The 14,544-nt window shown below is 68.3% G+C and overlaps 1 protein-coding gene across 1 annotated transcript in view; it reads right to left on the bottom strand.

Annotated features, from left to right (window-relative positions):
- Positions 1-453: 453 nt before the first annotated feature.
- Positions 454-14,544, bottom strand: part of PHLDB1 (pleckstrin homology like domain family B member 1) — a 15,700-nt gene continuing 1,609 nt past the window's right edge. The window contains exons 4-19 of the mRNA XM_026040306.1: positions 12,536-12,661; positions 10,910-11,775; positions 9,533-9,790; positions 9,319-9,456; positions 9,054-9,191; positions 5,342-5,497; positions 5,158-5,268; positions 4,964-5,053; positions 2,826-2,942; positions 2,643-2,745; positions 2,120-2,405; positions 1,656-1,746; positions 1,410-1,556; positions 1,078-1,297; positions 910-995; positions 454-616 (exon numbers count right to left, since the gene is read on the bottom strand). Of these exons, the coding sequence (XP_025896091.1) occupies positions 476-616; positions 910-995; positions 1,078-1,297; positions 1,410-1,556; positions 1,656-1,746; positions 2,120-2,405; positions 2,643-2,745; positions 2,826-2,942; positions 4,964-5,053; positions 5,158-5,268; positions 5,342-5,497; positions 9,054-9,191; positions 9,319-9,456; positions 9,533-9,790; positions 10,910-11,775; positions 12,536-12,661 (3,074 nt within the window). The 3' untranslated portion in view covers positions 454-475. The remainder of the gene's footprint in view (positions 617-909; positions 996-1,077; positions 1,298-1,409; positions 1,557-1,655; positions 1,747-2,119; positions 2,406-2,642; positions 2,746-2,825; positions 2,943-4,963; positions 5,054-5,157; positions 5,269-5,341; positions 5,498-9,053; positions 9,192-9,318; positions 9,457-9,532; positions 9,791-10,909; positions 11,776-12,535; positions 12,662-14,544) is intronic.

The following is a 14,544-nucleotide window of genomic DNA, read 5'->3' as shown; positions in this document are numbered from 1 at the left end:
GGCCCCGCCGCGCGCACGGAGCGCAGCGCCCACGCACACGCCGATACAAAACACTTTATTGGCGCGCGGCGGGCACGGAGCGGCGCGGCGCGGGTGGCCGCCGCGGGTCGTGCAGGGGCTTACAAAAGGCGTACAAAGGTGTAGGCACCAACACGGGGCAGCACCGGCCAAGCCCCCCGAAGCAAGGCGGCGTCTCCCGCAAGGGTGCCCATCTGGGCTCCGTGGCACCGGCGGCGCCGCTCGCATCTCTTGGGGCTCTGCTGTGCAGTAAGGCCCAACACATGGGGACACAGAGTCCAGAAGCTCAGGGCTGTGCAGCCGCAGCCATGGCAGGGAAGGGGCGCGCGGGTGCCCAAGCCCTGCGCGGGAATCGTCCTCCACCACACACCGGGCAGCAGCTCACGAGGGTGGCGAGGCCACGCAGGGGCCCGGGGGGCAGCAGCACCACTGGGCAGGTCCTGGCGGCCCCTGCCCCTCAGTTCATGAACTGCGTGTACCCCTCTGCGCCCGTGACGATGACATCCATCCAGATGCGCATGGCTTCGGCCGACGGTGCCACCATGTAGTAGAGGCGGTCGTGGGTCTTGACACAGAAGGTGAGCGCGGGGTTGGGGCTCTGCAAGGGACAGGACGGCAGCTGAGTATTTGCGGCAGGGCCCATCCTGCATCGCCTTGCACCCTCCTTTCCCTGGGCAGAGCAGCAAGGGCACCCCAGCCCTGCGCTGCACAGCCCTGTCCCTCCTTGCTGCCCTGGGCGCGGGCAGCCGGCTCTGCCGGGCACCACGACACCCCGCGGGGACCCGGCTACCCCCCGGCTGCCCCCCAGCTGTCCTCCCTCCCACACCAGCCGCAGGAACACATTCCCTGTCCCCGCAGAGCCGCCCTGCCTGGCTCTGCTCTGTGCCTCACCTTGGCAGCGCTGCGGAGATGGTCGTAGTAAACCTCCTCGATGGCTTGGAAATAGATGATGCCCTTGAGCTTGGTCTCGTGCTTGTCTGCCCGAGAGAAGGAAGAGGTCAGCGCCAGTGCCATGGGCGAGGGCACACGGGGACACAGCAAAGGGCGGCAGGGACCCACCTACGTAGTACGACACGGTGCGCTTCATGCGGTCGAAGACAAACCAGCGCTTCTTCCAGGACTTGATCTTGCCACCCATCTTGACCAGGTAGCCCTTGCACATCTTCTCCGTCAGGATGACGTGGTAGCAGGTGTCCACGCTGTGCCCCGAAGACTCGATGTGCGTCCGCAGGTCAAAATCCTCCTTGCGGATGGGGAGGTACCGCGTCAGGGGCCGAGCCTGGGAAAAAGCATCATAGCCCTGGAGATGGGGCTGCCAGGGACACGATGCCGGCGCGCAGAGGCGCAGGCTTCCTGGAAACGTGATGGGACGAGGCGCCTGGCTGCCGCACCTGCGAGAAGTGCTTCTCCCGCATCTTGACCTCCTTCTCCACCAGCTTCTGCCGTCGCGCCGTCTCATCCTGCAGCCGCCTCTCCAGCTGCTCGCGGCGCCGCCGCTCGTCCTCCAGCGCCTGCCGCCGCAGCTCCATCTCTCGCTCCTGCGGGGAGCAGGCGCTCAGCCCCGGCGGCACCGGCACCACAGCCCCGGGCCCCACTCCATACGAGCTGGTGGCCCCTGCAGCCACGGCTCTGCTCACCCGGGACTCCATGAGCCGCGACTTCTCTGCGTGCGCCTCCTTCAGCATCTTCTCCATCTCCTCGATCTTGCCCGCCTCCATCCCGCTCGTGCTGCAAGGGAGGCAGAGGTGCCGGTGCCGCGCAGGGCCAGCACAGGCAGCCTGACCCTGCGGGCACGGCCTGGGCTCTGCTGCAGTACAGCCTCCCTCCCGCTGTGCCAAGGAGCAGCCCTGAGGAGCCGGGGCTGCCTGCGGACAACGCAGGCCACAGTGGGCATGGGATGGTGCAATCAGGTGCCACGGCAGCTCACAGAGAGCTGGGACAGTCGGTTCCCCCCCACACACACATCAGCAGTGCCACCTGCCCTCTGCAAACCCATGTGTCCTTGGATGGTTCTGCCTCCCTGCCACCGCGGCACCCACAGCAAGTGGCTCCTGGGCTGAGCGGGCTTGTCCCTGGGTGCCGAGAGCGAGCCTGGGATTACCTGGACATGTTATCGGGCGAGCAGGCCGAGTTGTTGCCGGTGGAGATGCTAGTCTCCATGCTGTCCGAGCTCTCCAGGCTGAGCGTGTCGTATGCGTGGTCCAGCTCCTCGGCCCGGGGCCTGCTGCCGAGGGGGTGGTGATGGAGGATGGAGTGATGCATGAGCGGAGGGTAGGAGGGGAAGGGAGGCTGCCCGTGCAGCGCTTCCCACTGCGACTGCGCCTCGGCCGCCGCCTTCTGCTTCAGCTCCGCCAGGCGCCGCTTCTGCTCCTCAATCACCTGCTGACCTGCAGCCCGGGGAACGGAGAGGCGGCTCAGCAGGGGAGCGGGGTGCCCTGCGGGCAGAGCCGCAGGGGGTCCCTGCCGCTGGCCCCGGGTGCAGAGTGCAGGACGCTGCCCTGGCAGTGCCGCAGGGCCCAGCCACGTGTGCTGCAGCCCATGCCCTGCACGGTGCTCGTACTCTTGCCCGCATGGGGTGCTGCGCAGGGGATGCACACACAGCCGGCCGCGCTGCGCTCGCTCACCCTTTTGCTGCAGGGCCAGCTGCCGCTTGGTCTCGATGTCCTGCAGCGTGGCCGCCAGGTTGCGGGGCAGGCTGCCCGTGCCGCTGGCCGCGTGCGGGAGACCCTACATCAGGATGGCGCATGCTGAGCAGGACTGCAGCCTGTGCCCACGCTGCAGCGCCCGCGTCCCTCCCTCCGACATACCTTGGGCGAGGGGCTGCGCCCCAGCACCGCAACGTTGAGCTGTGAGGACGAGGAGGTGCCGCTCTTCATGCGGGGGGCCGTGCTGCCTGCCTCGCTCTCCGTTTTGGCACGATACACCTGGCACAGAGAGGTGGCGCTCAGGTGGAAAGGGAGCAGGACCCCTAGCCAGGTGGCGCGAGCCCTCCCAGCCCAGCACAGAGTGCCCGCTGCCGCGGGGGGACACGTCCTGGCTGTGCCAGCTACACCTGCCACGGGACAGCGGGCACGGGCGAAGCTCCCAGTGCAGCACCGGTGCGGAGGGAAGCACATGGCCCCAGCCCTGCGTAACACCCGGCTCCGCATCCTGGCCCTGGTGCCGCTCGGCAGCCCGCAGCCCCACACAGGGTGCAAAGCAGCGCGTTACCTGCAGAGGCTTTTGAGAAGAGTGAGCTTTAGCAGGCAGCGGAGGAGGAGAGGAAGGAGGAGAGACAGTGGGGGAGGCTTCAAAGGCAGCCATGGCCTCCTGGTACCACTTCTCTAAATCAAGGGCCGGGAGCCACGCGGGGCCCCCGGGAAGCTGCTTCTCCATCTGAAGAAAGAGAATGCGTGAGACAGAGGAGAGGCGCAGCAAGAGCACAGTGAATACAAGCTCCAGGCTGCAGCATCCCTGCCCTGCAACCGGGCAGGGGAGGCAGGACACAAACCTCTGCGGGGCCGCCCGGAGAGCAGCGAGGCAGCGCGGGAGCAGGAGTGCAGCCGGCGGCCGGAGCAGCCCGGCCCGGCGGGGCAGCGGCAGCAGCGCTGCCCAGGATGCCCGCGAGCTGCTCAATGGTCACATACTGTGCAGAGAGAAGCAGAGTGAGCGCGGAGAGGGGGCTCGCAGCAAGGAGAGGAAGAGAGGCACACGAGGCTGTTGCAAGCACAGCCCCAGGGAGACAAGTCCCAGGCCCAGCAGAGCCAGGCTGCTCGCCTGGTCCCCACCTCCCTCACATGGGGCTGTCCCCAAGTGCTGTCCCCAGCAGCAAGGGCTCCAAGCTCTCCATGAGCTGCTCAGTCAGCACAGCCGCTCTGCTCAGCACCCCGTGGGACTGTGGCCCATGGAGAGGAGAGCTGCGAGCTGCAGGGCACACACGGGACCCCGAGCAGCATGCTCTGCAGCGGGTACCTCGTTGAGCGCGGGAGGCAGAGCAAGCGGGAAAGCAGGCGGAGCAGCAGTGGGGGCAGCAGCGGCAGCTTTAGTGTCCGGGCGGCGGCCGTGCGCACTGCCGCAGAACCTGAAAACGTCAGACATCCTCATGTACTCCTGGAAAGCCCCGCGAGGAGAAGGAGGAGAGTTAGAGCCGAGCGCGGTCTCGCAGCGCGCGCCGCGAGCACCAGCCAGGCTCCCTACGCGGGCACCTGCACCTGCCCCGGCGGAGCCCCCGCCTCGCCTGCCACGCACTGTCCCCCACGAGCTCCGTGGGGCCACAGAGGCCCCTTGGCAGGGCTGTGCTGGCCTTAGAGCTGCAGCACGAGCCAGATACCGCCCTGCTCCACAGAGCAGCAGGCTCAAACTCACACACAGAGCACGAGAGAGGAGAGGCAGCGCGACCTCGAGGGCCGCTGCGCAGGCACGGGGCAGCTAAAGGAGAAAGCGCCGTGCCGCTCGCCCATGCTTCCCTGCGCGCCTCTGGTCCTGCCCCATTGCATGTTAGTCTGGTTAAGGCTCCGGTGCCTCCGGCTCTTTGCTGGCCTTGAGGCAGTTCATGCAGCGGCACGCGCGCCCAAGGGGCACAAGCGAGCAAGCAGATGTGGTTAGTGCTGGTACCTCGAGTGCCGCGGGGCGGGAGCGGGCACAGGCAGGAGCTAGCGAGGCTGCTCCTGGCAGTGGACTCGGGGGCTGAGCTCCCTCCCGCAGCTCACAAGCCTCCGAGATATGGAGTGTCTCCTGTTGGAGAGCAGAGATTGCGTTGGTGAGGCGGGCACGGCCTGGCGTGGCCCCCGATGCCACCTCCCGGCAGTGCATCCCAGGGCAGCTCAGAGGCGCAGGAGCAGGGACACAAGCACATGGCAGCGTGCAGCCCGGGGCCACAGCACACAGGCTCGGGCCATGCCAGCTCAGAGCCAGCACCTTGCACGCTACAGGAGCAGCTCTAGGGCAACCCCGCAGCCCCGGTTACCTCTTTGAGAGTGGAGGACAGTTTGGGGAAGCTTCTGCCGCCGGTGACCAGTTGGTACCTCCTCTCCAAGGACAGCAGCTTCTCCTTTTCCTGCGCACATGCAGTGGCAGTCGGGACAGAGAGAGCAACGGGAGTCAGAGGGTGGCATGGGCCCCGCGTTGGCCCCGCGGTGACAGTGGCAGTGGTGCCAGTACCTTCTGCAGCAGCTGCAGGACGCCGCTCCTGTCGCGGGCCAGGCGCTCGGCCTCCTGCGCGCTCTGCAGCCGCACCTGGGCCGCCTGCGCATCGAGTGCAGCCAGCCGCTCCTGCGGGGCGATGCGGAGCTCAGCGCCGGTGGCAGCGTGGTCTGAGCCGCCCGCCCGCCCGCCACGCGCCCACCTTCCTGCGCGCGATGCTGCGCTGGCACTCGGCCTTGCTCTGCAGCAGCTGCTTGCCCCGCGTCTCGCGCTCCTCCTCCAGCCGGCTCTCCCTCTCCAGCTGCTGGAACTCCAGATCCTCAAAGAGCTTCGCCTCCGTCTCCAGCACCTCCGCCTCCTTGGGGCACACAAGCGCGGGCGCTGCTCAGTGCAGCACTGGCACCGCAGCACGCGGCTGGGCTGCAGTGGCTGCAAGGGAAGGCAGGTCCACACAGCCACCACAGGGATCCACTGCGTGGGGACCCACTCGCCATGGCCAGGAGCCAAGGGCACCTGAGCATACTGGGAGCAGCCCCGCACACTGCTCACGCACAGCAGTGACGCGGACAACCCCAGGCAGCCTCAGCCCGCAAGGCAGCTGCACGTGCAGGGAACACTGCAATGCACAGAGTGTGACACAGTCCCGTGCCACCTGCAGCCACCATCAGTCCACTCCGTCCTCTCGCACTGATGCATCACCCAGGCTGCATTTAGGGTCTGTAAACGGCAGCCCAGCAGCCAGAGCCATCAGCAAGGCAGTTCCCTCCGCTGTTTTTCCAACACACGGCCCAGGTTTCCCATAGGCCCTTCCATCCTGTGCCCAGGGCAGCGCTCAGAGGGCGTCAAGCTGCCCTTGCATGAGTGCAGCACCGTGCCACACATGTCAGGGCAGCACTGGCTGCAGGCGGCAGCCCCTGAAACCCAGTGCAGTCCAACGCAGGGTGGCTGCAGGCAGCCCCGGCAGATTGCAAGCTAAGTGCACGCAGCTGCTAGGCTTAGCGGCGCTGCCGGGGCTGCACGTGTCCGGGCCGCAGCTGACGCCGGCCAGCGCTGCAGCAGGACGCCATGTAACGCGGAAAGGCGCTGCAAGCGACGCAAGTACAACCTGCCCGCGCGAAAGGGAGCATTCCCCGGAGCGGCCGAGAACGGCCCGTGCAGACGCAGAGCTCCCGCGTGCCCCGGAGCCGCGGCCGCCCTGCCGGCTCTCCTGGCTGCGGCGCGGGGCAGCCCGTGCAGGCTCCCTGGCACCCGGGGCTGTCGCTGCCGGGGCCGCCGTCGCCCCGCTCGCGCTGCCGAGCCGCCCTCGAGCTTACCGAGAGGGTGGTGCCAGGCGGCAGCCGCCTCCGCGCCGGGTGCGAAGCGTTCGGCGCGGCCCGGGCAGCGTGGCCTAGGCTGGGGCGAGGGAGGTGCCCCGCTCCGGGGGGGAGAGACACTGACCCTTCGCATCTGCTCCTGCAACTGCTCCCGCATTGACTCAGGGCACTTATCAAGCTGGCTCTTCAACTCTGCGTAAAGCGCCCGCAGTTTCACTAGCTCCTTCCTTCCTGCATCAAGCTTTGCCCTTTCCTGAATTGGGGGAAAACAAAACAGAAACAAAACAAAAAAAAAAAAAAAAAAAAAAAAAAGAAAGAAAAAAGAAAAAGAGAAAACACACTTCTCAAATGCGCGCCATGCAGAAGCGGCAATGTTAGAGAGTGTCTCTGGCATGAGAAGGGAGACAGCAGGTCCCTGGGAGCAGGGAGCAGAGCCCGCTGCCCGACCAGGCTGCCCGCAGCAGTTAGGACACGGTTAGTCCTTGGGGGGCACCTCAGTCTCCTGTTGCACCGCGGCCAGCCCCACTGTGGGCTCCTGAGCACCTGGGAAGTTGCTGTGGGTCTGCAAATGTGCTGGGAACCTGTGCAGCCCCTGCAGGGCTCCCGAGACCCGAGGACTGCCACAGGCCACGGCACTAGCAGACGGGGATGGCAAGGATAGCAGCTACATGTTCTCTTTGAGGAGCGCTCAGCGCCAAGGCCCCGATGGATGGACCGAGCAGGGCCGATATGCGGGCTCAGTGCTCACTGCCCACCCTTGTGTGCAGGAAGGGCTGCCCCCAGGTCCGATGCTCGCAGTGCAACCCGGAGACTGAGACCCAACGCCACTTGGTTAATCAGCTCGGGGGCCCCAAAGATCCCCAGGCTTCCCACTAGCAGGTTAGTGGCAGAGCAGACGGGGCACCATAAGAGGCAACTGGCAGTCCCAACTCCTGCAACTGATCCCTATGAAAACAGAACCCTCTGCATCCTGCTCACGCGAGACCTTCCGCCCCGAGGGGATGCTGTAGAGAGACCCTGCCAAGCCCTGCATGTCCCACCAGCAGGAACACCCTGCCCTGAGCTCCACACCTCAGCCATTTCTGTCAGCAGTGAGGAGCGCGCTCCGTGTTTCAGACGGGAGCGCTGCGATGGCTGCCCGCACGCAGCCCTGTCCCTGCGCAGAGCCGCACGCGCCTGGCTCAGCCCTCACGTCCCGCGGACATCCGTCCACAGCTGCTCCCTGCTGCCCCGCGCGCCCGCCGCAGCGGAGCACTGTCCAAGGACCGGAGAACGCTGCACGTTCAGCTGTGCAAACACCTGCTGCAGGAAGGGAGACGGCGCGCAGCAAGCGTGGGTGGTGAAGCCGCTGCACCGCAGGTGCCCCAGAGCATGGGACGTGCAGAGACACCAGAACAGGGGGGATGCAGAGGGGCACAGTTAGAGCGAGTTAGTGCAGGTGGGTTAGGAAAGGAAGCGCTTTGCCCAGCAGCCGTGGGAAGCTTAATTTCTCCCTGCAGCCCTCTGAGCTCTGCTCCTTTGGGGGAGCACCGGACACTTGTGTAAAAGGCTGGAAAAGCAGGGGCAGCCCAGGCTGCAGCGCCCGGCCCTGTGACTGCCGCCACAGCGCAGCCCTATCAGCTGAGCAGCGCGGGCGACAGGCACTTGTGCCCACTGGTGCCGCGGGGAGGGTAGCACTGCCGCGAGCTCGGGCGCACGGCGAGGATGAGCTCCTGCTCACCGTGCGGTGGCTCCTGGGCAGGCAGCCTCATCACGCACGGCCTCCACCGGCCTGTGCCTTCCACCGTGTGGCCAAGCGCCCTCGCTGCTCCGGGCTGGGCAGCAGCAGCGGAGCCGCCCGACACACGCCAGGACCCCGCGAGGAGGGCGCCGGGACCGGCGTGCCGCGCACTGACTGCATCCTAGCTGGGCATGCGGGGGCAAAGCTGGCAAGCTGGCAGCCTGCACACGACGGTGCTGGGCACAAGCAGGGGCCTCTGCAGCAAACACGAGTCCGGACTGGAAAGGAGAGAGCAGGAGGGCGTCAGTCACCCCGAGAGCTGCCTCCCGAAGCCCAGGTGCAAAGCTTAGGGTCCTGCAGTGGTGGCCTGACCACAACTGTGAAACGCTTGGCAGAAGACAACACAGCCTCTCCAGTAAGCTGAATGCCCCAGCAGTCACCGCCACCATGTGCGAGTCCACAAGGCTGCTCCGATGGGCAAACTCCCTGCAAGCCTCGCTCACCCGCAAGGGCAGGAAGTGTCAGGAGGGAAAGGCCAGGGGTGCTGCCTCCTGGCAATACCCAACATGTGCAGGAGACGGCCGCCAAAACATACCCCAGCACCAGGCGCTGCTTCCCCTGCAGAGCCCTGGAAGCTGCGTGTCAGTGCCAGGCAGTCACAGTGACAGACACCGCCGCGACATCAGCCAGAGCCCACCCTTCCTCCCTGCAGAGACCCAACAGTCCCCAGGGGCATCTACAGCCTGGGCAGTCGCCGTCCTGCTGCAGACTGGACACAAGTTCAGGCCACGCTGTGCCAGGACGAGCTCCGGAGGGTCAGGGCTGGATGGGCTTCCCACAGCCCCAGTCCTGCTGCTGAACGGGTCCCTGCATGGGGCTACCTTGTCGCGCTCCCTGCGGATGCTGGCGTCCAAGTGTGAGAGCTTCTCCTGCAGCTGCCGCAGCGCCTCCTGCTCCTGCTGCAGCCGCGCCACCTCCGACTCCCGCTCGCCCTGCAGCAGCGCCTGCTCCAGCTCTGCCTGTGCACACACGGACCCCTCAGTGCCCGGGCCAGCCCTGCTGCTCTCCCCCAGATAGGGGGCATGGGAGGCCTCAGCACCGCAGGTCCAGCATGGTGCCCACGTGCCAGCCGCGCTGCACTCTCACCTCTCGCGACGTCTCCTGCAGCTGCTGCTCTATCTCCTTGATGCGGCCCTTGAGCTCATCCAGGTGGCCAAGCACAGCAGCTCGCTCCTCCTCCAGGCGCTGCACCTCTGCGGCGCGGGGACCCGCCAGCTCCTCGTGCTGTGCGCGGCACAGGTCAGCGCCACGTGCGCAGCACCACGGCCACCCGCGCCCGCCCCGCCGCCCGGCCCCTCACCTCTTGGTGGGTGCTCTCCGTGCTGCTGCACTCCTCCTTCAGGTTCTCCTCATCCGAGCGCTCCAGGCTCTCCGCGTGCCGCAGCGCTCTGGACTCCTCAGCTGTGTGACCTGGCCCTGCAGCGCCCATGGGCCTGGGCACCCGCCGCCCCGCGGGCGCCTCCATCTCAGCAGCGAGCAGTGCAGCCCCCGCCTCAGCACCCTCCGTCTTAGTGTACTCGGCACAAAGGTTGAGGATGGTCTCCAGGCGCTGCCGCTCCTGTGGGGACACACGCTCAGCGCTGCCCTCCTGCCCGCTCCCTGGGTGCTCAGTGCTGCGGGAAGGGCGCTCGCAACAGCGGCACCACCACATGCCACAACAGCTCCAGACACTGCATGCTACACCGCACGCTGCTGCACTGCCCATGCCCATTGCACACGCAGGGAGGGCAGTGGGGCTGTGCTCGGGCACTGGTGACACCACCCCTAGCCCCCAGCCCAGCACTGGGCAGAGTTCCCGGCATGGCCACAGCGGAGACAGACTAATTAGAGACAGCAGAGTCTCCACGCTCGCCGCGCGCAGCTATTTCTGGCGGGTGATTCAGGCTGTCTGGGCACAGCGTGAGTCAGGGCTGAGCCAAGGCGGCTGCGGGCTGCGCACGGTGGCTCTGCTGCAGGGATGCAGCCTCCTGTCCCGCACGGCCTGCTGCAGGGGCAGCTCCCGCCGCGCCGCAGGGCTGCGCGATGCCACCCGCACCCTCCTGCCCGTGCTGCACCCGCGAGCCTGCAGCGAGCAGCGGGACAGGAGCCGCATGCTGGGCCACCACGCAGGGCTGCCCGTGCCCTCCCTGGGAAAACAAGGGCGGCACAGCCCCACCCCGGCAGCTGCTCGCTCTGCAGAGCCCTGTCCCAGCCTGAAATAGAGCGGCGCGACAGGCGCAGAGCTCCCCGCCGGGAGCAGCATCTGTGCAGCCCTTGTCAGGCACGAGGTGCCGGGGCCACCAGGGCCCCTGCTCCGCCACGCGCTTTTGCAGAGCTACAGAGGGGACACTGCAGCCTGCTCCTGCTGCGAGGGAAGTGTCCAGCGCGGCACAGCAGGGCTGCACAGCAGTGGGGGGCTGGCCCTGATGCCAGCTGTGCTCACACCGGAGCGTCAGCTGCCGCTGTGCACGGTAATCCCTGTGGATAAGCCGGGAGCTGCACTGTGCGCACGTTACTGGCAAGCCGTTGCTGCCAGCTGCAGCAACCCCCCATGGATGGGCAGCAGCAGCGCAGGGCCATCTGCAAGGAGGCGCCTGCATGTCCAGGGCTACACAAACCTGGACTAAGCCATAAGGTCCCTGCGTCCCCAGGAGCCTCCCTGACCCTGCACCCTGTCCCAGCACGCGCAGCAGCTCACCAGGCGCTCCATCTCCTGCTCGCGCATGCGCTCCTGCCGCTGGCGCCGGTGGTATTCCAGCAACTCGTCCTCGTTGTCGCTGATCTCACTGATGCTGTTCTTGCGCTCGCGCGGGCCAGGCAGCTGCCGCAGATCCCCAGAGAGCTTGCGGGCCGCGCGGGGGCTCTGCCGCGGTGAGGGCACGGCGGCTAGCGAGCCCAGGCTGTACGCGGGGCTCAGGGCACCCGGGCGCCGCGCGGGGGGCATCTCAGCTGCAGGGCTGCCGCTACGGGCGCTCCTGCCCGCCGGCTCTTCCCGGCCGCGGCGCCGGGCGCGGGGGCTCTCGGGGACATCACGGGAGAGCCGAGGCGGTGGGGACGGTGATGGCGGCGGCGGCGCAGCGGGGCCGAGCGATGCCCCAGGGCGGCGCGTGGGGCATGGGCTGGGCGGCGGCAGGTCGCGCAGGCTGTCGGGGCCACGGCGGCCCATCCGGGGGCTCTCGGGGGGCTGCCGCGGGGCAGCGCGGGGGCTGCTCGCCCCGGGCGGTGGGGCCACGGTGTGGCTGTAGCTGGAGGAGCGTGCGGGCACGGCGGGTGGCGTGGCGGGGCTCCGTGCGGGACTGGGGCTGGTACGGCCGGGCAGCGAGGCAGTGTCATGGCTAGTGCCGGCCTGGAAAGCTCCAGGGCTCGGCGGTGGCGAGAGGGGGCAGCGTCCAGCTCCGTTGGGCACAGAACGGCCAGAAGCCGGCAGCGGCGACGGCTCCTCCAAGGCCAGCGAGTCCATGATGTCCTGCAGGTCGCGCTCGATGGAGCTGACGAGGGAGCTGTGGCTGGGCCGCGTGCGCTGCGGCTCGGGTGGGCGGGTGCCGTTCACCAGGGCCTCGGGCTCTGTGGGCAGGGGTCGTCAGCGGGGCACGGGGATGGATCCCGCTCGTGCTCCCACCCACCGGCTCTGCTGCACCAGTTGCGCCAGGTGTCCTGTCACCCGGACAACAGACACCCAATCGTGCTGTGGGGCACACGGCTGTGCCAGCCCCACACGCAGCCCGCGCCCGTCGGCGCTGCACGGAGTCGCCGGCGCTGGGGCCGGTGCCAGGCGGACGCGGGGGGTGGCAGCGCAGTCCCCGGGATGACAACGCGGTCGGGCTCTGCTCTGCAGAGAGGCCGGCAGACACGGTCCCGAGCGCACCCGAGCTTGCGCCTCAGCATCAACCTCTGCCCTCATCTGCTCGTGCGCTCAGTCTGTTGCCATTCAATCACCTGTCCCCACGCGCAGCCCCTGCCCACATCCACCGCACTGTGACATCCCGGGACGCTTCCGCTTGCCATGCTCCTTGTCCGGGAAGTGCCTCTGCTATGCACCCACGCTCGCTCGGCACCGCAAGATAAGCAGTTCGCCCCTTGTGCCCTGCAGCCAGGGACACGGCCTTGGGGGCTGGCGTTGCTGCGCGCAAGCAGCGCTCCCACGGCCGCCCGCTGCGACCTCCATGGGGAAACATTGCGATCCCGAGGCACGCTGCGGCGGGACGAGCAGCATGGCTGTAGCCGCCTGGGCGCTGCTGCTGCTTGTTGCTTCGCAGCTACCCCTGCCCCACATGGCAGCCACAGGCTGCAGACCCCCAAGCGCACCGCACACAGCGTCACCTACTTGCTGGGAGCGGGTAGAGGGCTGCGGGGCCCTGGCTGCCTGCGGGGATCATGCTCTTCATCCACTTGGCTTCTGCAGGGTGGTTGAAGCGCAGGAAGGTGGCCTGGCCCAGGCAGATCATGCACCCTGTGGGAGAGAGCGGGGACGTTGGAGCCAGTGGGTCTGGCTGCAGAGTGCAGGGAAGGCTGTGTGTGGCACAGCGGGGCACGATGCTCGCAGAGCTCGCATGCAGATCAGTGCATCTCGGTGGGCACGGCGGGGGTTGGTGCGTGCGGCTCCTCGGCAGCACGGAGCCAGCCGTGCTCCAGTGCCGCTGGAGAAGACAGCTCCTGTCTGCAGCAGCTGGGTGCCTTCTCCCTGCCTGGAGTGGGCATCTGCTCTGGCAGGGTGCCGGGCAGCGCCAGGGTGCACAGCCTGGGGACAGGGCACAGCTTGGGGCGGGCACGGCTGGGCGGGCTCTGCTGCCCAGCACAACTGCAGGAGGCCTGGCCCACGTTGGGGCTCCCTGTGCTCCATCCCCGCACGGGCTGAGCCTCATTGCGGAGCTGCCGCGGAGCAGCCCAGCTGCAAGGCAAGGCCCGGCAATCTCACTGCGCTCTTTGTTGCTCTACCCAGCAGCTGGGTGGGAGGCGGCAGCTCCGGGAGCAGCTGGGCCCGGCCGCAGCCCGGCCTCTCGCACAGGGTCACGTCTCTCCCCATCATGCGTGAGGGAGAGGGCAGTATGGTCTGTGCCACCGGGACCTGCACCCCTCTGCACCCAACCTGCAGCCTAGCACACACTCTAGGCTTGGGCACGGAGGCAGCTGAGGCCATGCAGCCTCTTGCAATCGCGCCGTGTTCCCTCCAAGCAGGGCCGCAGAGTCCAGACCTGCCCAGGCAGGGGCCCCTCACAGTGTTTTGCAGGGAAATGCCGATGCTCCTGAGCAACGGAGGGAGCAGCACCCGGAAACCAGGGTGCCAAAGTCCCACACCTCCTGCTCCACCCAGCGCAGCACCAGGTGTGGAGCAGAGCCCACAGGAAGGGCCAACCTGCTCTGTGCTGCTGCGCCCAGCTCTCGGTTGGGAGCCCCAACAGCGCTGTCAGCACCCCCACCAGCCCCGGGCACCCTCCGGAGCTGGGTGCTCGGCGGGAGCTCGCTGGGAGCAGGCGCCGCGGGGAGGCGGCGCTGGGGCTGGCAGGGCGCTCCAGACACACCCTGCTTTGAAGCGGCTGCCAGCGCCCCAGGGAGAGGTTTGCTCTGCGCGGCAGCCGCGGCTCAAAATCCCTGCCCGCGGGGGATGTGCCGCGCAGAGCAGGGAGCGCCAGGCCGGCGGCTGCAGCGGGACGCACGGCCGGAAGAGACAGCGACCGCCTGTGTGGCGGGGCCCCGTGCAAGCCACTCCATGCAGGGCAGCTGCCCAAAGCCAGCGCATGCGGCGGGTGCGCAGGGCAGCACTAGGCCACGCTGGGGCTCTGCAGCCCGCGGGGCCCTGCGAGCCTGAGCACGTGGCAGCTGTGAGGTCCCCCTGGAAGCAGCAGGAGCCGCCAGGCAGGGAGATGCAGGGCAGGGGCGCCGGCAGCCCAGGCTCCAGCCCTCCGGCTCAGCCGAAGCAGCCGTGCCGCGAGGCCGAGGGCTGCAGCAGCAGGTGCTTCCCACAGTGGCACGCGGGGAACGTGGCGGTTCCAGGGCTGCGCGCCCGGGGCACCTCCCCGCCGTTCCCACCCGTGTTCCGACAGCACCGCTCTGCCGGGTGCCTGGCACCGGGGCCGGCAGCTCCCAGCAGGACTCCCAGCTCCTGCACTGCTCCGCGGGGCCTTGGGCCGCCGGGGCGGCAGCTGCGAGGTGGGGGCTGCGGGGCCTTTGTGCAGATAAAGCCCCCCTGCCAGGGGGCCGCCCAGGAGCAGAACGGGCGCGGCGGGCTCCCGTGCAACCCGACCCCGCGGCCGGCGGCGAGATGGCGGAGGGCGAGGGGCCGAGCGGCTCGGGGCAGGGCGCGATGCCGCCCGGGCGCCCGCTCGGAGCCGCCGC

Source organism: Nothoprocta perdicaria, unplaced genomic scaffold, assembly GCF_003342845.1.
Source record: "Nothoprocta perdicaria isolate Ctin4 unplaced genomic scaffold, notPer1 scaffold_252, whole genome shotgun sequence".
NCBI lineage: Eukaryota > Metazoa > Chordata > Aves > Tinamiformes > Tinamidae > Nothoprocta > Nothoprocta perdicaria.
The sequence above is the reverse complement of the archived record's forward strand: the minus strand, read 5'-3'. Positions and strand labels throughout refer to the sequence as shown.